We start from the raw sequence: 24623 nt of genomic DNA, 5'->3' as shown, positions 1-24623 counted from the left end.
ACTCTCTCCCTATCTATTCAATATAGTACTTGATGTCTTAGCCAGAGCAATTAGACAATAAAAGGAGGTCAAAGGGATACAAATAGGAAAGGAAGAAGTCAAAATATCACTATTTTCAGATGATAAGATAGTATACTTAAGTAACCCCAAAACTTCCACCAGAGAGCTCCTAAATCTGATAAACAACTTCAGTAAAGTCGCTGGATATAAAATTAACTCAAAACAAATCAGTAGCCTTCCTCTACTCAAAGGATAAACAGGCTGAGAAAGAAATTAGGGAAGTGGCACCCTTCACAATAATCACAAGTAATATTAAATACCTTGGTGTGATTCTAACCAAGAAAGTGAAAAATCTATATGACAAGAATTTAAGGTCTCTGAAGAAAGAAATTGAAGAAGATCTCAGAAGATGGAAAGATCTCACATGCTCATGGATTGGCAGGATTAATATAGTAAAAATAGCCATCTGTCGAAAGCAATCTACAGATTCAATACAATCCCCATCAAAATTCCAACTCAATTCTTCACAGAGTTAGAAAGAGGAATTTGTAAATTCATTTGGAATAGCCAAAAACCCAGGATAGCAAAAACTATTCTCGACAATAAAAGAACTTCTGGGGAGAATCACCTTCCCTGACCTTAAGCTGTATTACAGAGCAATAGTGATAAAAACTGTATGATATTGGTACAGAGACAGGCAAGAAATTCAATGGAATAGAATTGAAGACCCAAAAATTAACCCACACACCTATGGTCAGTCAATTGTTAATTGACAAAGGAGCTAAAACCATCCTGTGGAAAAAGGACAGCATTTTCAACAAATGATGCTGGTTCAACTGGAGGTCAGCATGTAGAAGAATGCAAATGGATCCGTTCTTATCTCCCTGTACAAAGCTCAAGAACAAGTGGATCAAGAACCCCACATAAAACCAGATACACTGAATCTAATAGAGGAGAAAGTGGGGAAGAGCTTTGAACACATAGGCATAGGGGAAAATTTCCTGAACAGAACACCAATGCCTTATGCTCTAAGATTAAGAATCGACAAATGGGGTAGCTTCCCCACCCCTCCTTCAACGCACGACCCCGGGATCCCCCAACCCCTCGCCTGCCGCCATGGCTGACAAGGAAGCGGCCTTTGACGACGCGGTAGAAGAACGTGTGATCAACGAGGAGTACAAAATATGGAAGAACACCCCTTTTTTATGATTTGGTGATGACCCATGCCCTGGAGTGGCCCAGCTTAACGGTCCAGTGGCTTCCAGATGTGGCCAGGCCTGAAGGAAAAGATTTCAGCATTCATCGGCTTGTCCTGGGAACACACACATCAGATGAACAAAACCACCTGGTGATAGCCAGTGTCCAGCTCCCTAATGACGATGCTCAGTTTGATGCATCCCATTATGACAGTGAAAAAGGAGAATTTGGAGGTTTTGGTTCTGTCAGTGGGAAAATTGAAATAGAAGTCAAGATCAACCATGAAGGAGAAGTAAACAGGGCCCGGTACATGCCTCAGAACCCTTGCATTATTGCAACAAAGACTCCATCCAGTGATGTTCTTTGTGGGACTGCATAAGGGTATCCTGGGTCATGGTTGAGCAGGTACTTAGAACCCCGAGATTCTCTGTGGAATTCCTCATGAGAACCGACAGGAGTTCGGTCCCTCCCATCACCTAAGATCCTGAAAAACAGTCACAGATCTCCATAGAGTCACCCAGGCGATAGGCCTCAGGCCCTAGAGATTTACATACTAATGAAGGCCAGAGGGCAGAGCAAATTAAACATTCCTCCCCCCAGATCCTCCCCTAATCCTCCCCCTTTCTCCCTCCCTATATAATTCGGGACGGCCCTGAGTTTTGGGGGATACGCCTAGATCCATCTATTATCCGTCATGTCAATAAACCTTTTTGGAACCAAGGACTTCCTCGTGTTACTACTGGGGCCTGCCGCGCCAAGGCCCTCAGGCCGCTGGAACCGTAGGATCTCTCTCCATGATGTGGGGACCCGCCACGGCGGCGGGCTTGCGCCGCTGTGGCGGCCTTTTTTTAAATTTTCCCCACAGTTCTTGTTTTTGACTACACAAAGCACCCTTCTAAACCAGACCCTTCTGGAGAATGCAACCCAGATTTTCGTCTCTGTGGACATCAGAAGGAAGGATATGGGCTTTCTTGGAATCCGAACCTCAGCGGGCACTTGCTTAGTGCTTCAGACGACCATACCATCTGCCTGTGGGACATCAGTGCAGTTCCAAAAGAAGGAAAAGTGGTGGATGCAAAGACCATCTTTACGGGGCATACAGCAGTAGTGGAGGATGTTTCCTGGCACCTGCTCCACGAGTCTCTGTTTGGGTCAGCTGCTGATGATCAGAAACTTATGATTTGGGATACTCGTTCAAACAATACTTCCAAGCCAAGCCACTCAGTTGATGCTCACACAGCTGAAGTGAATTGCTTATCGTTCAATCCTTACAGTGAGTTTATTCTTGCCACAGGATCGGCTGACAAGACTGTTGCCTTGTGGGATCTGAGAAATCTGAAACTCAAGTTGTATTCCTTTGAATCACATAAGGATGAAATATTCCAAGTTCAATGGTCGCCTCACAATGAGACTATCTTAGCTTCCAGCAGTACTGATCGTAGGCTGAATGTCTGGGATCTAAGTAAAATTGGAGAAGAACAGTCCCCAGAAGATGCGGAGGATGGCCCACCAGAGTTGTTGTTTATTCATGTTGGCCACACTGCCAAGATATCTGACTTCTCCTGGAATCCCAATGAGCCTTGGGTGATTTGTTCTGTATCAGAAGACAATATCATGCAAGTGTGGCAGATGGCAGAGAACATTTATAATGATGAAGACCCTGAAGGAAGTGTGGATCCAGTGGGACAGGGATCCTAGACACGTCTGAACTTGTGATTTTAGACTCTCCTTGTTCTCCTTTGAACCCTGAGATGGATTTAACACTGTTTAAGACATAGACTTTGTTCAGCCACCCAACTACAATAGGTACCACCATCAATGCTAATAGCCCAGACCATGGGTGTTTTCTAAATCTTAACTGGGGGGCTTCATTCAGCAATGCCTCGTTGGTGGCTCCAGTTGTGGCTGGATAGCTGAACAAAGTCTGTTTTTTGTTGTGTGTGTTTTTTCCTTCTTTTCTTTCATTTTTTTTTAAAAAAAAAAAACTTGGGACCACCACGTTGTAAAGGTGTATGTTTTTACCTGGCAGTTGTACCACTGGTGAACTCTCAAGTTGAGAGTGAATTGCTAGTTTGTATTTGTTTTTAAGATTAAATTAATCCTTGATAAAAGTTGCTTTTTTAGAGGTTAGTCTTTGACCACTATAGTTTGATGCCATCTCCATTTTGGTTGACCTGTCTCACCATCAGGCCTGTTACTCTCCATGACTAACTGTGTAAGTGCTTATAATGGAATAAATTGCATATATATATATATATATATATATATATATGAATCGACAAATGGGACCTCATAAAATTGCAAAGCTTCTGTAAGGCAAAGGACACTGTCAGTTGGACAAAATGGCAACCAACAAATTGGAAAAAGATCTTTACCAATCCTACATCTGACAGAGGTCTAATATCCAATATATACAAAGAACTCAAGAGGTTAGACTCCAGACAATCAAATATCCCTATTAAAAATGGGGTACAGAGTTCAACAAAGAGTTTTCAACTGAGCAATATCAAATAGCCATGAAGCAGCTAAAGAAATGTTCAACATCCTTAGTCATCAGGGAAATGCAAATAAAAACAACCCTGAGATTCCAGCTCACACCAGTCAGACTGGCTAAGATCAAAAACTCAGGTAGAAACGGTTGCTGGCAAGGATGTGGAGAAAGAGGAACACTACTTCATTCTTGGTGGGATTGCAAGCTGGTACAACCACTCTGGAAATCAGTCTGGTGGTTCCTCAGAAAATTGGACATAGTATTACCTGAGGACCCAGGTATACAACTCCTGGGCATATACACAGAAGATCCTCCAACATATAACAAGGACATATGCTCCACTATGTTCATAGCAGCCTTATTTATAATAGCCAGAAGCTGGAAAGAACCCAGATGCCCTTCAACAGAAGAATGGATACAGAAAATATGATACATTTACACAATGGAGTATTACTCAGCTATTAAAAACAATGAATTTGAGAAATTCTTAGGTAAATGGATGGAACTAGAAAGTTTCATCTTGAGCGAGGTAACCAAATCACAAAAGAACACACATGGTGTGTACTCGCTGATAAGTGGATATTAGCCCAAAAGCTTGAAATACCCAAGATACAATTCACAGACCGTATGAAACTCAAGAAGAAGGAAGACCAAAGTATGGGTGCTTCGGTCTTTCTTAGAAGAAAGAACAAAATACTCATGGGAGTAAATATGGAGACAAAGGGTGGAGCAGAGACTGAAGGAAAGGCCATCCAGAGACTGCCCCACCGGGGAATCCATCCTATATGTATGTAGTCACCAAACGCAGACCCTATTGTAGATGCCAAGAAGTGCATGCTGTGAGTAGCCTGATATAGCTGTCTCCAGAGAGGCTTTGCCAGAGCCTGAGAAATACAGAGATGGTTGCTCATAGCCAGCCATTGGTATGAGCATGGGGTCCCCAATGGAAGAGTTAGAGAAACGAGTGAAGGAGCTGAAGGGGTTTGCAACCCCATAGGAAGAACAACAATATCAACCAACAAGAACCCCCAGAGCTCCAAGGGACTAACCCACCAACCAAGGAGTACACATGGAGGGATGCATGGCTCCAGCTGCATATGTAGCCGAAGTTGGCCTTGTAGGGCATCAATGGGAGGAGAGGCCCTTGGTCCTGTGAAGGCTTGATGCCACAGTGTAGGCGAATGCAAGGGCTGGGAGAAAGGAGTGGGTGGGTGGGTGGGGGAACACCCTCATAGAAACTGGTGTGGGGGGTGGGATAGGGAGTTTTGGGGAGGGGTAGCTGTGAAAGGAGTTAACATTTGAAATTTAAATAAAGAAAATATCCAATTAAAAAAAAAAGAAGATTTTGGCACACATCAAGATCCCAAAAATTTTCACTGTTTGTTTTCCCTAAGAAGTTTATAGTTTTATATTTCCATTTAAGTTCATGCTTCCAACAGTGATGTTACAGCTCGCTCTACCTCCTCCCTATGGACGATCAATGACCCTACTCCATTTGTTGAAAATATTATCTTTTGTTCATTAACTTTGCATGTGTATGAAAAAGCAAATATTCTTAAGTTGCAAAGAATTATTTCTCTTTATTCCTTTAAAAAGATGTTTCTTTACTGTGAATACATGTGTATGTGTCTGTGTGGGTGTGTGTGCGCTTGGGTACAGTTGGTCCTGGGGGCCAGCGGAGTATCAGATCCTCTGGAAATGGAGTCACAGGAATCTGTGAGTCACATGATGTATGTGCTGGGAACCAAGCCCACACTGGTCCTCTTCAAGAGCAGCCAGTGCTCTTAACTGTTCAGTTTTGTCTCCTTCTCCTTCGTTCTCTAGCAAAACTTGTTTCCTTAGTTGTTGTCTAGAGAATTTACGTATGCATCAATTAAACATTTTGTTGAGACTTTAATAGAAACTTTGTAGTTTTTACATTCACATGCTAGTTCTACAAAATAATGGGTTCCCTTATGACATTTTCATATTGTCTCATGGATTTTGGTGAATAAGTACTGTTCATATTTTGTTAGGTTCATTGGAACCACCTACTTTTTGAGCAGTTGTTAATGGTACTGATCACTGCTAGAGTAAACACAAATAAGCTTTGTGCATGGATCTTGTCTCTTACAACAATGCTGAACTTATATTATTTTCAAAAGTGTGTGTGTATGGAACATGTGTGGAATTTGCATGCATGTGTGTTCACATGTATGTGGAAGGCCAAGGTTGATGTAGAGAATGATCTTCAGTTGACCTTCTGCCTTACTTAAGCCCAGAACTTCAGAATATGGCTGGTGTCATCCCACCAGTTCTCTTCCTCTGGGGATTTTCCTATTCCCAGAACCTTCCCACGCTAGCTAGATTATAGGCAAACCGCTATGCCCATCCAGAATTTACATGGGTTCTGGAGATCCAACATCTAATACTCAAGCTTCGGGGACCCACAGATAAAATAGAGTCATCTCCCCTATAAAAATGTGATTTTCTTTCTGTAGCCTGAAAAGAAGACAGATCACAATGATTTTCAAATATTCAGTCCCCTTTGCATCTGTGAAATAAAACAAATACCATTTAGTTACAGTTTATGGTGTTTCTCAATTTTTCCAGATTTTATTTGCTAATAATTTAAGGGTTTCTTCATCCAGATTCACAAGGAATATTAGCTTTTCAGGTTCCTAAACACCTGAACAGCTTTAGCTTTGTCTGGTTTTGTGTCAGAATAAGGCCAGGTTTGTAACAAAAATTGGCAAATAGCTACTTCTCCTCTTGTCTCTGAAAAAAAAAAGTCACTATAGAATTGGTACGAATTCTTTATTTCAGCTGTTCACTGAAAGCAGATAAGCTTAATGGTTTTGGTTTAGGGGCATTGTTATTATAAGGGCATTCATACTATACAGGGCTAGGTATGGTAAGTCCTAGGTTCTTTAGAATTGGTCCATTTCAGCTGCATATATATTTACTTTGAGTAGTTCCTTAGTCTTCTAATCTTTCTGCATTTATGGTGATATCTCATTTTATTAATGTAGGTGATTTGTGTCTTATTTTTCTTTGCTAGTTTTCCAAAGTGATCAAAAATTTTAATTAACAAAATGTATATTGAGTACAAATATTGTGTCCACTTAATGGGTATTGGAACTTCATGTCTTAGACTGTTAATGACTTCTCCAACGTTATGCAATTAGTGTACAGACTGGGGGCGGGAAGAGGGACTTGGACTTACACATTTGTTCCAGGAATCATGATCCTTCAGTATGTGTTTATGAAAAGGGACAATTGGTTATTACAATGTTTAACCCCTATTACTTGCTGTTGTGTTATCTCTCTCTCTCTCTCTCTCTCCTTTTCTTTTTTCTTTTTTGATCATGGAAGAGGTTTTGTTGCTTGACAGACATTAGCCATGTCCAAGGTGTGTAATTTCTTAGAAGTAGGTGAAGTGCACTGAACAAGTAGAGATTTACAATGTGCTTTAAAAAAACCAAGAGTCTGGGCTAGCAGAAGCTGCTCAGGGGGATGACCCATGTACCCTGCCAATTCTTTCTCCTCTACAGGTTTAATGAGGGCACTGACCAGAATTCAGCTCAGGTGGCAGAGTCATTTGACAACCTACCAGATGAAATGATTTCAATGTTATTGGTCTGTTCAAAGGCCAGGTCTTGGTTGCATTGATTTTTTAGTTTTCTGTTTTCAATTTCATTGATTTCTCATCTTATCTTTATTATTTTCTTTGTTTTACTTGCTTTGTGTCCATTTTGTCTTGTTTTCTAGGGTTTTCAGATGAACCTTCAATTTGTTTGCAAGTTTCCCTCTTACTATGTATGAATTTGGGACTTTAACTTTCTCTCTAGGTGCTGGTTTAGCTGTAGTCCATGAATTTTGATCTTCAGTCAAATGTACTATTTCTATTTTCTTTAGCATTTAATTTTTCATGCAGAAACTATTGGGGCATTTGGGGATTTTCCCATTATTCCTCTTTGTTTTAGCTCCAGCTGAAGTCCACTGCAGAGAGAGAACACATTCTTTATGATTTCAGTTAAGAGTTTGTGATTATTTTTTACATCAAAGATATTGTCTATTTCAGTACAAGTTCCATGGACTATTGTAAAGAATGGGTACTTGTGGTGGTTTGAATAAAAATGGCCTCCATAGGCCCATAGGAAGTGGCACTATTAGGAGGTGTGGCCTTGTCGGAGTAGGTGTGGCTTTGTTGGAGGAGGTGTGTCACTAGCGGGTGGGCTTTGAGGTCTCAGAAGCTCAAGCCTGGCCAGTGTGTCACTGTCACTTCCTGCTGACTGTGAATCCAGATGTAGAACTCGTTTCCTTTTCCAGTACCATGTCTGCCTGCATGCAGCCATGCTTCCCACCATAATGATAATGGACTAAACTTCTGAAGTGTAAGGCGGCTTCAATTAAATGTTTTTCTTTATAATGTTGCTGTGGTCATGGTGTCTCTCCATGGCTGAAAAACTCTACTAAGACAGCACTCTTCTGTTCGTAGGTGGCTACGTCCATAAATACCAATCTGCTGTTTTATGCTGTTGTTGAATCATTCCATATCCTCGTTGATTTTACATTTGTTTAGTTGTAATCAACTGTTGTGAGAGAGAAGAGGAGCTTCCCAAGTATTACTGTGGCAGTGTCTCTCTTCCTTGTCTTTCTATCAGCTTTGCTGCGTATATTCTTGTGACCTGACTATTAGTGCATGTCTACTTATGACTTTATAATTATAGGATGATCTTTTCTGTTCCCTTTGTCTAACAATAACAATGACTTAATTTATATATATCTTATTATCTTTTTGTTATTGTTTTGATATAAGATCTTGCAATGTTGCTTCAGCTAGCCTAAGACTTGCTGTATGGCCCAGACTGGTGTCACACTCAGGATCCTCCTGTCTCTGATGTCCTAGGATTACAGCTGTGTACTACTATTTCCAACCCTCCTCATATTCTTTTCTCTTCCCAATGTATGGTGTATCTGCTTTTGTCTTTGATTAATTGCCTGACCTGTATGTGACATGAGTTTGTAGAAATCTGTGTTAGTCAGCTTCTATTAGAGCTGTTGACCAGTTTTGGACCTGTGGTGAGGCAGTATATTGTGGTTGGACCACATTTCTTTTTGTCTATTTTGACAATCTCTGCCTTTTAATTGATGTTTTTAGGCCATTTAAATTAATGTATTTATTGGTATGTTAGAGCTGAACATACTATAGGCTGCTATAGAAGGAGACAATTGATAGAATAAATACATAGTAAAAAGGATTTTATTACATTGCCTTATGCAGTATTATCTGAGTAGTTGAACAGTACTTGTTTCACACAAGAGAGACTGAGAACCCAGCAGCTGCTCAGTCTAGGAGGCACCGGAGGTCTTGGGACTCCTGGGGCTGCTGGCCTTCAGCTTAAGTTGATAACCAAAAGAAGCTGGATTTGGGTATCAGCAAAGGAAGGCAGCAGGAGTAAGTGGTGGCAGCAGCAGTGGCATTGATGGAGCAGATGAATTCACCAACTGGGTAGATGAACTTGCCAGCGAGATACAAAGGCAGAGAGGCAAAAAGCCAAAGCTTTCCCCTTGGTTATTCCTCATCGATGAAAGGTGTTGCTCATATTCAGGGTGTGTTTTCCCACTCAAAATAACCCAAGCTAGCAAGTCCCCCATGGAAGTGGAAGGGATGTGAAGGAGTGAAGAGAATGGTGGGCTTTGATCTTCCATGATACATTGATGGATGATACCATACACTGTCTTGGGTGACCAGTGACTTGACTGCAGACCCATCCATTTGACAACCACAGTTAACCACCACACACACCATTTTATTTGTTTCCTCCCTTCGATTTTATTTCTGTTTTTTCTCCCTGTAAGTAGTTAAATTCCACTTGATAGGTTATCTGCAATTATTATTATTATTTTTTGGTTTAGTGTTTTTCTTACTTGCTATAAGTATATATATACACACATACACACACACACACAACTTATCATTTAAATTTTTGATAAAGTGCATAATTTGATTTAAGATCTCTTTTTCTCACCGAAATTACAATATACCCATCTTAAGCATTTCCTTCAACACAGCTAAGAACCATATTATACAGTGTTATTATTTTTGCCTCCACAGTTAAATACAATGAAGGGCAGAAAGAAAGTATATTGCTTTTTAATCAGAGTTTTGCTTGATGCATTATTTCTTTCCCACCTTAATTTTATTATTTCTTTTCTATTTAGAGGATTCTTTCAAGCATCCTCTTAGGTCTTCAGTTGACAGATACTATGGGTTCTTCATCTGAATGTCTTCTTTTCCTTCACATTCCTAAGAGTTATTCTACTGAGTACTGCTCTGTGGGTAGGAGATACTTTTCTTTTTTTCTTTCTTTTTTTTTCAAGCAGTAGAGCACAAACATTTTAATGGTCTACAATGAGATTTTCTTTTAAGAGATTATCTACAGTTCAAAGCTCACTTTTTTATGTGTTCCACCCATGACCCTTTTAGGAGACATAAAATTATGAAGGATATCACCAGAAGCTATGTAAACATTTCATCTAAGGACCAAGAGAAGTTCAAGGTGTTTTCACAAGGAAACCAAAGAGACAACTGATAAGAAAGGGCTGACCGAGGTCAGAGAAATCTTGGAGGAGAACTTGAGTGAAGGACCAAGCAAGTGGGAGAAAGAGCAAACAACTCAAACAGATCCTGTGAGGCGACCCAGAACGAACGCTGGCTTTGATGTTATCTAGGTAACCTCTGTTTTTTGTTTTGTTTTTTTCCATAGGTGACTTTAATAATCTTGTTGCAAAACCAGTCCAAATCCTACTGCATTAAAAAGTCCTCATTGACTTGTGGGGTGTAGGTGGTGCCCATGTTCTCCCACACCAAAAGAATCAGTTCTGGCAAGAAAGCTCAGCTGTGCCTTGATGGTACTGTTAGTAGGATGGCCTTGGGCTAGGCCAGGCTCGTCCCAGTGATGTTCTGCTGGCTCAGAGGACAGAAGACTGACCCTCATTACTCTATCAACTTCTTGGCCTTGAAGAAACGTTGAAGGTAGAAGACCTGCCAGGTGGCCAGTCCAATGAGGCAGAACATGGAAAAGATGCTGAAGTACAGGACCCGGGTGTTTGTGGACTCATTGGTGTCCCTCATCTCCTCTTCCCTCTTCTTCATGTAGGCAAAGTCATTAACAATGGACTCGGAAAGGTCTTCGAGCCGCCGCAATCCACCTCCAGTGGTTTGAGTTTCTCAACTTTTGCAATCTCTTCATAATTTTTCGTCTGTACTCCATGCTTCATGTCTAGAATCACGAGTTGGTCAGGTATCCACCCTGTTCCCTTGCTCTCAAAACACACTTCAAACATGTCATAGTCTTCTGTGGTAAAGGCAAACTTCCCCTTAGTTGCATCCTCTTTGGCATACAGAATATGGCCAGCAGAATCTGTGATCTTGAGGTGGGTGCGCAGGCTGCCTGCACCCACAGACTGGTCGGTGATCTTGTAGGCACCCGTCACCAGCAGATCCTTGTGGATCTCCTCGCGGAGACACTTGCGAGAGTTCACGGGCAGATGGAAGGAGATGCCGAGAACCGAGCTGGGGCCGAGCAGGAACAGAAAGAGCAAGGTGGACAGGAGAGGGCCAGGCCAGGATAGTGGGCCAGACAAACCAGACATGGTGCCAGAGCCTCGTTCACCACCCGATACTTTTCTTTCAATAGCTTAGAAGTACTGTACCACTTACTACTGTCCTCTAAATTTTCTTATGGGAAATCCCCTGCTGGTTGACTTGTTTTTTATTTTTCTCATTTGTAATGCACCATCCATTTAAAGCTATGGTTCTCAACCTGTGGGGTCATGACCCTTTTGCATGAGTCACCTAACACCATGGGAGAACACAGATGTTTACATTACAATTCTTAACAGTAGCAAAATTACATTCATGAAGTAGCAACAAAACAATCTGCGGTTGGTTTATACACAACGAACTACAGTAAGCATTAGGAAGGTCGACAACAACTGCTCCAAAGTTTTAGTCTTTAGTTTTCCAGAGTTCAACAATGACATATCATGGTGTACATGTCTTTGGATTTATTTCAAGAGATTGATAAAAGTTTACCAGTTTCAATGGTGCGAAGAAAAGTACTAAAAGAAAAGAAATATATAATCACCCATATGAATTTGTGAAGCAAATTCATCTCATCTGTCACTGTGAGACATCTCAGTGGGACAAAAGTTCAACTGTGGTCTCCTCTTTGGTTCTGCCACAAATGTGAAGGAGTGTAGGAAATGGCAGGCCCTCAGTTTCCAGAGGACCATGCTGTACTCTCTTGAGTTTGATATTTCATGTTTGTTCAAGCTAGTAGTCTTCTTCTTCTGGCATCTCCCTCCTCCTCCTCCTCCTCCTCTTCCTCCTCCTCTTCCTCCTCCTCCTCTTCCTCCTCCTCCCCCTTCTCCTCCTCCTCTTCCTCCTCCTCCTCTTCCTCCTCCTCCTTTTCCTCCTCCTCCTCTTCCTCCTCCTCCTTTTCCTCCTCCTCTTCCTCCTCCTCCTCTTCCTCCTCCTCCTCCTCCTCCTCTTCCTCTTCCTTCTCTTCCTCCAATTTCTTCACCTCCTCTACTTATCTTTTTTCCAGTTAGGGGAATGAGTACAAGGCTTGGTGCCTGTTAGGCAAGTATTCCATGATTAAGATTTAGCTTCTGCTCCCAACTTCTTTAATTTACAGTTTATTTTATTTTTGCAAAGTGGGGCATTTATTTTCATTTCTTGGTATACATTTTAGGGGTTTGGTCATTTTTATTTCCATCTGAAACACTGACACAAGCATTAGACTGGCCGTTGTGCTCCCTCAGGTCCCAGAAATACTGTTCTCTTTTTCTCCACTTAATTTTTTCTCTTGTTCAGACCAGACACTTCATACTGTACTGTCTTCATCTTCCTGATTCTATCCTCGGCTCTATCCTTTTGTTTTGGAACCATTAGAGGTATTTTGTTATGGGCTCCAGTTCTTAGTTACATTTTCTGGGCTAGTTGTGGTTTTTTATTTTTGATACTGTTATGGCAGGGAAAAAAAGATTACTGGCTCATTACTGCCAGCTGGGACAGAAATAGAGGTTTCCTCTTGAGCATTTAAGCAGCCCAAAGATTGGAGTCCCATCTCTTCACCAGGTATCAACTGATGCTGCTCCAGCTTGGAGGGACAGGACTGTCTCATCACCAATTTCCATGTGGCATTTATTGACTTCATGTATAGAATGTGTTATGGTTTGCATATCGAGTGTTTCCCCACATTGGTCTTTGTGATGAAGGCTTGATTCTCAGTAGGTGACACTACAGAGACATGACAGGGTCGTATTTAGGAATTATTTGATTAGTTCACTGATTAACTTATTCTGTATGAGGAGGGAGAGTTGGGTAGAGGGAGTAGTCAGAAGGTTTGTGCCTTTGTATATCTCAGACCTGGCTTCCTCCTGGCTTTATGTTTCCTAGATGCCATGAGGCAGACAGCTTTCTTTTGCCAGGCCCTTCTGCCATGAAGTTTCACTCTGCCATGGGCCAAAAAAGTAATGGAGCTAGTTGATCAAAATCTCTGAAACTGTAAAGAAATAAAAACTTTTCTCCTCTAAATTGTTTTTCTCAAGTAGTTTACAACACACAACTATTGTGTTGTAAAATGTGAAATCTCTACTAGTCTTCCTCTAATACCACATAAGGGTGGGAATAGGAAGGACAATGTGGAAAGAAGAGGAGATCCTGCTACAGCACAGTTGGTGAGGGTGAAGTTGAAGTCTCGTATTTGGTCCTTGCTGAAGTGGATGAGCTAGGAGTAGCCTAGCTTCTATGTGTTTGGCTGAAGCAGAGACATTATTATCTGAGGGATTTCTATTTTGGCAGGCTTTCTATCTTGCCTGTTGGAGAGATGGAGTGGGAAAGAGGACCACATAGAGAGATTGATTGGGACTTGTTTTGGCCTATGATTGATATTTTTGGGTTATTAGTTTCATTAGGTCTGAGAATGAAATATAAAACACACAGACACAGACAGACAAACACACACACAAACCCACACAGACAGGAAGGCAGACAGACAGACAGACAGACAGACACAGACACAGACACAGACACACATACACACACACACACACACACACATGCACACACGCACACACATGCACGCACGCACACTGAATGCATTACTGTGTCAGTCTCAGACCTCTAACACCATAATTTGTTTTTCTTTCTTATTCTAGCATTTAGATTTAAGTTCTATTTACACACAGTGTCCAGGGATTTTGGTTCCATGTATGGGATGAATAAGATAAAACATACTTATTCTATATCTTATAATTCTACATCTACTGTCCTGAGTTTGTAAGACATCATTTTTGACCCAATGGACCCCAACAAGGTGAAGTTCTACTTCTTCCATCACAGGTGCTTCCAAGCATCTCTCACTGTAATATAAACACCCCTCACTGTAATATATACACCTCCCTCATTATAGTATAAACATGTCCTTTACTGTAATATAAACACCCCTCACTGTAATATATACACCTCCCTCATTATAGTATAAACATGTCCTTTACTGTAATATAAACATTCCTCACAGTGGTAAAGCAAAGTTCCCATATAAACGCGAGGTGCTTTTCCAGACATCAGGAAAGCTGGACCCTTCAAAGCCTATTGAACTTCAAGGCCAGAAGAGATGGACCTCATTTTATCCTACATATAAGTTAAGATTGCTCTCACATATATCTGCAGTAATTTTCTCAATAGATGTTTCCCGGTGCTCTAGAGCCTGTTCCAGAAGAAAACCATTTTAAAGAGCCTAGGTGTTTTCTATAGTTTTGATGACGTTGAGGAATACAGAGGTATTTGTGCACATTGAATTTGTATGTGCTTTACATGACAGCTTTTTATCACACTTCAGCATGCACTGTTTTAAGAAAGTCACATGATGATAAATGGATAATATTTTCCTTTAGAGTCGGATAAAAAGTCATGTTTGTTTTTTGCCTTTCTCTAAAAGATAATGAGTATACTGTTCATTGCCAAATGGCCTGCAAGTCACATGCTCTCAACTCTCTATCAATCCCATTTTATAACAGAATGGGGCATGTCTTATGGAGAAACCAAGATATTCCATGACAAAACCAAATTTAAACAATATATTTCCACTAATCCAGCCTTACAGAGAATAATGGAAAGAAAACTCCAACACAAAGAGGGAAACTACACCCATGAAATATCAAGAAATTAATCATTTCACAAAGAAACCAAAAGAAGAGAACCACACAAACATAATACTGCTACTAACAATGAAAATGACAGGAACAAACAATCATTGGTCTTCTGTATCTCTCAACATTGATGTACTCAATTCACCAGTAAAAAAACATAGGCAAACAGACTGGATATATAAACAGGACCCAGCATTCTGTTGCATATAGGAAACACACATTAGTGACAAAGACAGACACTATCTCAGACTAAAAGACTGGAAAACAGTTTTCCAAGAAAATGGTCCCAAGAAACAAGCTGGAGTAGCCATTCTAATATCTAATAAAATAGACTTTCAACCAAAAGTTATCAAAAGAGATGGGGAAAGACACTTCATACTCATCAAAGAAAAAAATCCACCAAGATGAACTCTTGATTCTGAACATCTACATCCCAAATGTAAGGGCACACACATTTGTAAAAAAAAAAGTTACTAAAGCTCAAAACACACATTGATCTTCACACAATAATAGTGGAAGACTTCAACACTCCATTCTCACAAATGGACAGATTTGAGAAACAGAAACAAAACAGAGGCACAGTGAAACTAAGAGAAGTTATGAACCAAATGAATTTAACAGATATATCTACAGAGCCAAAAGAATATTTCTTCTTCTCAGCACCTTATGGTACCTTCTCCAAAATTGAGCATATAGTTGGACACAAAACAAGCCTCAACAGATACAAGAAGATTGAAATAATGCCATGCATTCTATAAGATCACAATGGACTTCAATAACAACAACAACAACAAAACCCCAAAACAAACAAACAAACAAAAAACAGGAAGCCCACATACTCATGCAAACTGAATAACTCTCTACTCAATGACAACTTGGTCAGGGAAGAAATAAAGAAAAAAGTTAAGGACTTTCTAAAATTTAACAAAAATGAAAGCATAGCATGCCAGAACTTATGGGAAACAATCAAAGCAGTACTAAAAGGAAAATTCATAGTACTAAGTACCTTCATAAAGAAATTGGGAAGATCCTACTTTAGCAACTTAACAGCACATCTGAAAGCTCTAGGACAGAAAAAAGCAAACATACCTAAGAGGAGTAGATCACAGGAAATAATCAAACTCAGAACAGAAGTCAACAAGGAGAAACAAAAAGAATTATATAAAGAATCAACAAAACCAAGAGCTGGCTCTTTGAGAAAATCAACAAACTATATAAACCCTCAGCCAAACTAACTAAAGGGCATGTAGACAGTATTCAAATTAATGAAATCAGAAATGAGATGGGAGACATAAAAACAGATGCTGAGAAAAAAAAAACCCACCAGATCCTACTACAAAAGCCTATACTCAGTAAAACTGGAAAATCTAGATGAAATGGATTATTTTCTAGACAGATATCAGATACCAAAATTAAACCAGGGCCAGAGAAACTATTCAAACATTACCACAACATCTAAGGAAATAGAAGCAGTAATTAAAAGTGTCCCAACCAAAAAAAGCTTAGGGCCAGATGATTTTAGTGCAGATTTCTATCAGACTTTCAAAAAAGATCTAATACCAATACTTCTCAAACTATTCCACAAAATAGAAACAGAAAGAATACTATCTAATTCATTCTATAAAGCCACACTTATGCTGATACATAAGTCACACAAAGATCCAAAAAAGAAAGAGAACTTTAGACCTATTTCCCTTCTGAATATTGATGCAAAAAACTCAATAAAATCCTCATAAACCAAATCCAAGAGCACATCAAAATGATCATTTGCCACAATCAAGTAGGCTTTATCCCAGGGATGCAGGGATGGTTCAATATACAGAAATCCATCAATGTAGTCTACTATATAAAGAAACTCAAAGGAAAAAATCACATGATCATCTCTTTAGATGCTGAAAAAAACCTCTGACAAAATACAACACCCCTTCACATTAGAAGTCTTGGTAAAATCAGGAATTTAAGGTACTATACCTAAACATAATAAAAGCAATAAGCAAACCAACGGCCAACATCAAATTAAATGGAGAGAAACTTGAAGCAATTCTACTAAAATCAGGGATAAGACAAGGCTGCCCACTCTTCTTCACCTATTCAATATAGTTCTTGAAGTTCTAGCTAGAGCAATTAGACAACAAAAGGAGGTCAAAGGGATACAAATTGGAAAAGAAGACATCAAGGCATCAGTATTTTCAGATGATCTGATAGTTTATATAAGTAACCCCAAAAATTCTACCTGAGAATTCCTACAGTGGATAAACAACTTGAGCAAAGTGGCTGGATATAAAATGAACTCAAATCAGTAGCCTTTCTCTACACAAAAGAAAAATGGGCTGAGAAAGAAAGTAAGGAAACAACAGCTCTCACAATAGTCACAAATAATATAAAATATCTTGGCACAACTCTAATCAAGTAAGTGAAAGATCTATATGACAAGAACTTCAAGTCTCTGAAGAAAGTAATTGAAGAAGACCTCAGAAGATGAGATCTCCTGTTAGGAGCCATCATAGGACAAGCTAATAACTAGCAGGTGATCTTCCTGAGATGGTCTGCCTTGGATTAAGATAATCTAGGACAGATTTGTTCTAATAGGCAAGGCCCAGAAGAAAATCATTTTAGGAAGGATTCTTGCTATTAATATGGTTTTCCTGTTATTATTAAAACATATACAACAATCACTAGATATTAGCCTACCCATTTGAGAAGTTCTCTGAAGATATATGAAAATGTACTGTCTTGTAATGATGCTATATAGACAAATAGATGATTAGAACTAATAGATTGATTGTTAATGATAATTCTATAAGAATTCCTAAAATTTTATCAGTATTTGCTAAGTTATTTTATAGTGGAACTGATTTTAGGTCCCTTCTGATAGTCAAAACTGCAATGAGAACTTTGTCTGTCTCCCATGTGTCACTAGTTAATTGCTTCTGATTCTTAGCAGACTTTCTACTAATCAGAGCCCATTCCAAGAGGTTGTAAAATCATTAACCAAAGGTCATAAAAAGGGAACTATGATTTATTATAGGCGCTAGGACAGAAGATAAAATATTGACTGGGTTTTTGTATATAAAACTTCACTAATAACTTAGTTATGATTTTTAACTCTCAATGAACCTGTGGAGCTGTGGCAGGTGATGGGTGATGAATGTTTAGTAGATGATAACTGATAATGTATATGCATATAAATATTCTTTGTTGTAATCTTCTAGTACAATTTATGATGAGAATTTATGTGTAAACTTGTGATGAACATTTTAACATGTGATCATGCATTCCGAAAGATTATAAGTGCTGAGGACAAAGAGAGCCACATGAATATTCCCTTACCCCACTTAGGATCATTTTGTTTTTCTCTTTTTTCTTAGAGAGCTTTCATAGGAAATTTTTTACAACTTAGAAATAAATGCTAAATTCAGTTTTCAGGGTCTCCTTCTCTTTCTGAGACTTCAACTAGCAGGCTTAAAGTTAGAGCTGCACAGTTCCTGCTGTTAGGCTACGGGTATTAATTGCCTAAGCCAGTGACTTTTAACCCCCTGAAAGAGCAAGAAAGTTTTTAGGATGTTTTAGAAGTTATCATCAACATTTCAGTATAATTAGAGAGCTAGAACATCTGGAGACCATCAGTCTTTAAAGTGATACCAGAGTCCTACTCCGTGTTCTGTTTCAACCTGCTTCAGGCCAGGAGGCTCTTGGAAATCTCCCATGCTCATGGATTGGTAGGATTAACATAGTAAAAATGGCTATTTTATCAAAAGCAATCTACAGATTCAATGAAATCCTCACCAAAATTCCAACTCAACTTTTCACCAAGATAGAAATAGCAATTCTCAACTTCATCTGGAAGAGCAAAAGACCAAGGATATTGAGAACAATTTTTAACAATAGAAGAACTTCTGGGGAATTCACCATCTCTGACCTCAAGCTATACTACAGAGCAATAGTGACAAAACCCACATGGTATTGATACAGAGACTGACAGGTTGATCGATGGAATAGAATTGAAGACCCAGAAATAAACCCAAACACCTATGGTTACTTGATTTTTGACAAAGAAGGCACAGCCATATAGTGGGAAAAAAAAAAGCATTTTCAACAAAAGGTTCTGGTCTAACTGGTGATCTGCATGTAGAAGGGTGCAAATTGGTCCATTTTTAACTCTGTATAAAGCTCAAGTCCAAGTAAATCAAGAACTTCCACATTAAAAACCAGATACACTGAATCTAATAAAAGTGAAAGTGGGAAAAAGCTTTGAACTCGTTGGCATAGTGGAAAATTTCCTGAATAGAACACCAATGGCTTAGACTCTAGGATCAACAATTGACAAATAGGACCTCTTGAAACTGAAAGGCAAAGAACACTATCAATAGGACAAAATGGCAACCTACAGGCTTGGAAAAGATCTTTATCAACCCTACATCCAATAGAGGACTAATATCCAAAATATACAAATTACTCAAGAAGTTAGACTCCAGAGAACAGAATAATCCTATTAATAAACGGAGCATGGAGATAAACAAAGAATTCTCAACTGAGGAATCTCAAATGGCTGAGAAACACCTAAAGAAATGTTCAACATCCTTAGTCTCATAGAAATGCAAGTCAAACAACTATGTGATTCTACTTTATACCAATCAGAATGGCTAAGATAAAAAGTGCAGGTGACAGCAGATGTTGGTGAGGATGTGGAGAAAGAGGAATACTCCTCCATTCTTGGTGAGATTGCAAATTGGTATTTGGCTGTTTCTGAGAAAATTGGAAACAGTTTTAACTGAAGAACCAGCTATACCACTCCTGGGTGTATACCCAAAAGATGCTTCAACAAATAACAAGGACACGTGCTCCACTATGTTCATAGCATCCTTGTTTATAATAGCCAGAAGCTGCAAACAACCCAGATGTCCCGCAATGGAAGAATGGATACAGAAAATGTGGTACACAATGGAATACTACTCAGCTATTAAAAATGATGACTTCACAAACTTTGTAGGCAAATGAATGGAACTAGAAAATATCATTCTGAGTGAGATAGCCCAGACCCAAAAGGACTTACGTGGTATGTACTCACTGATAAGTGGCTATTAGCCCAAAAGCTCTGAATAGTCATGTTATAATTCACAGACCATATGAAGCTTAACAAGAAGGAAAGCCAAAGTGTGGAGGCTTCAAACCCATTTAGAAGGGGGAACAAAATAATTAGGGAAGGTAGCGGGAGAGAGGGACCTTGAAAGGAGATGGGAGGGGGAAGAAAAGAGTAGGGAGCAGGACCAGGTATGTGAAGAGACAGGAGAGAAGTCCAGAGTGCCAGGAGAAAAAGTGGAAATAAATAGCAGTGGTGGGCGGGGGAACTTGAGGAACCACTAGAAAGTCCTAGACGCCAGGGTTTCGAGAGGCTCCCAGGACTCAGTGAGGATGACATTAGCTAAAATTCCTAATAACAGGGAGATAGAATCTGAAGAGACCACCTCTAGTAGATAGACATGGTCTCCTGTGGAAGAAGGGGCCACCCACCCACCTAAAAAAATTTTTTTGTAACCCAGAATTGTCCCTGTTTAAAGGAAATGGATGGACAAAAATGGAGCAGAGGGTGAAGGAAAGGCCATCCAGAAATCGTTCCACTGTGTGATATGTTCCATCCACAGACACTAAACTCTGACAGTACTGCTGATGCCAAGATGCGCTTGCAGACAGGAGCCTGGTATGGCTATCCTTCAGGAAGCTCTGCCAGCCCCTGACTAGGACAGATACAAATACTCACAGCCAACCATCGGATTGAGCCCGGAGACCCCAATGGAAGAGTTAGGGGAAGGACTGAAGGAGCTGAAGGGGATTGCAACTCCATAGGAAGAACAACAGTATCAATTAACTGGACCCCTCAGAGCTCCCAGCGGCCAGCAACCCAAAAGTATACATGGGCCAGTTTATGGCTCCTGCTACATTTGTGGCAGAGGATTGCTTCATCTGGCATCAGTGGGAGTGGAGGCACTTGGTCCTGTGGAGGCTTGATGCCCCAGTGAAAGGGAATTTTCTAGAGGCATGAGGCAGGAATGGGTGAGTGGGGGAGCACCCTCAAAGAGGTAAAGGGGAAGGGGATGGGGTTGGGGCTTGTGAAGTGGAGATCCGGAAGGAAGATAACATTTTAAATGTAAACAAATAAAATGATTAATACACAAAAGAGAAAATGTTGCAAAGATGAAAATGCAGATGGAATCAGAGTTAAATTCGTACTTCCAATTTATGTTTAGTCACTTCCTTGTATCAGCTTGAGAGTCAGTCAGGCAAGGAGAGAGCCGGGAGAGAGACGAGATAAACACTATGCTGGTTTATGGTCAGACCCAAGGCCTTTTGTGTCAGGATGGTTATGTTTAGAGAGGTTACAACAATATGTGCTTATGAGATTTTGTTTCCTTTGAAAGCCTTTGGCAACTTAGGATGCAGATTCAGACGACTCATCAGAGAGCAGACCTCACAGCAACACCCAGTAAGCACGTCCTAGAAGTCCATCGTTGCAGGAAGAGGGGAAAGATAAGCATGGTGTGTCCACAAAGGAGACAGTAATAGCAGGACAGTTCAGGGAAGAGTTGTGGGTTTTGGAGTTTGGGATTGGCCAGGCAGATGCTGAAGAGCAGTGTAGGTGAAGTTTCAGATGGACGATGAACTGTGGTCTAGAGAAGGATGGAGGAGGCTCATCACAGCCTCTGATGCTACCATCCATTCAGCCAAAAAGAAGACTCGAAGCTGGTCCCATTGGCTGTTACAGAATCTGAGCTTGGAGTAAGCAATATTCTTTGTGATACCTTTCACAGCTGTATTTGTCTTAACATAGATGTACCAGCTGCAGATGAGGAGGAGACCCTCTGACTCAAGTCTGACTCCGAATCAAAGCACACAGTACAGATGCGCGATTACTTCCTGGTGAATTTTACCGCGCTACTTCCCTCATCCTTCACAGAATCGTGATGAGAGCTGTGTTACAGGGTTGTGGCAGTCATTGGATGTTATGACACTAGCACGTGTATGGCATGTTCTGAGATCACTAATAACCACTGATAATATTTATCATCATCGGTATTAGCTTTATTTTCTGAAATAGATTTTGCAACCCTGTTCTGATTGTGACAGTTAATCCCAAGCACGCTTCAGTAAGTCTATGATACTTGGATAATCGTATTTTGCTAGGTTCACTGGAATGACAGCAGGCTAGTTTGCCAACATCTGGATAAAACTCTGTTTAGACATGGCCAAGGATCAGACTTACGTTGCTGAAATGTCCTGTCAAATAATCAAAGTTTTAGAAGACACTACATTCAGCAGACTAAAGATGGAAGGGAGCTTCCCAGTTTGGATGCAAAGCAAGTGTTGGTGGAAAATGAATGAGAAGCAACAGCTGGCAGGGACAGTGACCCAGAAGGCTATGGTTTGAATCTTGACCATCTCTTACAGGCTCGTGTGCTGAAGGCTTGGTCTCCTGTGCTGTTACCAAGGGGTGGTAAAGTCCTCAGTTGGCAGGGCTTAGTGGGCACAAGTGAGGTCATTAGAAGTGTGTCCTTCAAAAGATACTGGAGCCCTGGCCCCTCCCTGCCTCTCTCTTCTTTTTCCAGCTACCACCAGGTGCACAGACATCTTATTCTGTGTTGCTACCATGATTGGCTGTACTGCTCTATGGCCAAAGCAACAGAGACAAGCATCCATGGGCTGAGACATCTGAAATTGTGAGCCCAAAGAAAGCTCCTGTGCTTTGTCAGAGTGATAGAAAGCGTACCAATGCCATAAACTAACTCCACACTTTGTCCCTTCATACAAGAGGAAAGAAGGTGTTGGTATCAGTGATAGCCAGAGTTCGTCATCTATACCTGTGCTGCCCTGTGATGGCAACTGACAGGAACCATCTACAGGACAGTCATAGTATCATTGCCTGAAAGCTCAGGTTTTGATGATAAGCATGAGCTTCTGCAGGCCTTCAGGGACATGCTTCTCCTAGAGAGCTTTGCCAGGAAACCTATTAATATAGAATCTGTTTATCTCTAAATGCAGTGACTTGTCCTTGAGGAGTTTTGGTCTTGTCTTTTCTGATGTGCCTGGAGTAATCCCTTCCCTTCCCAGCACATCTAGCGACAAGAGCACCTCGGTTCTCCAGATGACCTGCATGAGGCCACGGACGGAACTGCTTAGCTGTGCTCAGAGCTCACACCATAACGAAATACGGGAATGGTAATGAGTACAGTCATAACCAGAAGTTGCAAGACTCACAGTCAAATTGCAATAAATCTATGGAGACTCATTAAAGAACCAGACACACAGGAAAAGCCTGATTGTTGAAAAACCTGCTTTGCAAATGAACGGCACCACTGCTGAGTCTCAGGAAAGACAAGGGCACATACAAAACTCCTAACCCATCACGCAATAGTCAGCCTAGCTGACTGGCCAGTGAGTGATGGGACTGTGTGGACAATATCTCCCAGAGGAACCTCGGGAAGGATTCAGGCTTGAATGCTGATTTTCGGAGTAAATAAAATGCTGCAGTTTGCTCTTCTGTCTCCTCAACCAAGCACCCCTGCCTCACCTCCAATCTGTATTCACTCTCCTCTGCTCTATCTGTGCCAAGGCTTCAACAGAATTGCATTGCTGGGCCACATACCCTATCTCATGTTCATCTTCAAGGGCACAATGAATATGCCTGTGAATGCCATTTCTGTGTGATGGCAAAGGGTAAGGTACATAAGGAAGGCTTTGAGATGAAAAGGAATATAAAAATGTAAATCATTTTCAGTACATTTATATGGGTGTTTGAAGACATGCATACACTCTGTTTGCTGGATTCATTGAAGTTTTGTAATACCAGACGAATTTTAAAGTGGTCTTCCTACTTTAAAACTACTCATGAAAACTCACCGGTCTGAGGCTATATTTGAGGAAACTTCTCTCATTGCTTCTAAAATATCAAAGTTTATTCCCCTCACTAGTCTCAGATGAGTGATCCAGAGACAGAAGACAAAATTAGCAGGTTAAATTCTGATCTTCTCCTGATACATTAGGCTTTGTGAACACGACAAGAATAATTTTTCCTTGGGAATTGTTTAACATTTGGAGATGCAGCGAGAAGAAATCAGATGTGCCAAATTAATATGTAGCATTATTTTCATACTCCTCCCATTGTTCTAGTTAGGACCCTTCATTAAACCTCCATGGAGGGGCTGGAGACATGGTTTAGTGGTTAAGATCACACACTGCACATATCAGGTGACTCACAACCTGCCTATAGCCCTAGTTGCAGAGGAATCTGATGGTCATTTCTGGTCTTTATGGGCACCTTCACAGAGAAACACAAATATCCATAATTAAAAATAAAATCTCCAAAACCCAACCCATCCAGCTTCATTGGACATAAGGATTCAGTTGTAAGTAGCAAAAATCATAGGACCTAAAAGTGGAACGGGTCTGGACATACTGGCTTTCTCAGAAGATAGTGGCTTGTGGCTAAGTAATGTTTCATGATAGAAAACGTCACACCAAAGCAGGAGGATCCTATACAAATTACTCATTGACTGGAGGCTACCCTGGCCTCAGTCTCACACTTGAATGCAAACACAGTGTTGAAAGTGAACATATGGTGGAATGCCTATAATCACCTGGTCTTCTTCAGGTATCATATATTCTGGACTTCCATCACAGATTTCAGGACCCAAAGGCAGCTCAAGCCATAACTTGTATTACCTACTAGCTATGTGAC

General features: G+C 40.4%; 2 protein-coding genes and 1 pseudogene across 2 annotated transcripts in view; 1 reads left to right on the top strand and 2 right to left on the bottom strand.

Moving 5' to 3' along the window:
• The window catches only part of Spata16 (spermatogenesis associated 16), a 286800-nt gene that overhangs the window by 19708 nt on the left and 242469 nt on the right, over positions 1 to 24623 (bottom strand). The window lies entirely within an intron of this gene.
• On the top strand, positions 1117 to 2945 carry LOC114617920 (histone-binding protein RBBP4-like). Its single transcript, XM_028763610.1, is given in 3 exon segments — positions 1117 to 1202; positions 1204 to 1556; positions 2063 to 2945. Coding segments are annotated over 3 exon segments (1272 nt in total). The 3' UTR covers positions 2896 to 2945.
• On the bottom strand, positions 10386 to 11329 carry LOC114617929 (annotated as a pseudogene).

The sequence above is a fragment of the Grammomys surdaster genome, unplaced genomic scaffold, assembly GCF_004785775.1.
Source record: "Grammomys surdaster isolate TR1022 unplaced genomic scaffold, NIH_TR_1.0 62, whole genome shotgun sequence".
Classification (NCBI taxonomy): domain Eukaryota; kingdom Metazoa; phylum Chordata; class Mammalia; order Rodentia; family Muridae; genus Grammomys; species Grammomys surdaster.
Note: the sequence above shows the minus strand (reverse complement) of the source record. Positions and strands in the feature narration are given on the sequence as shown.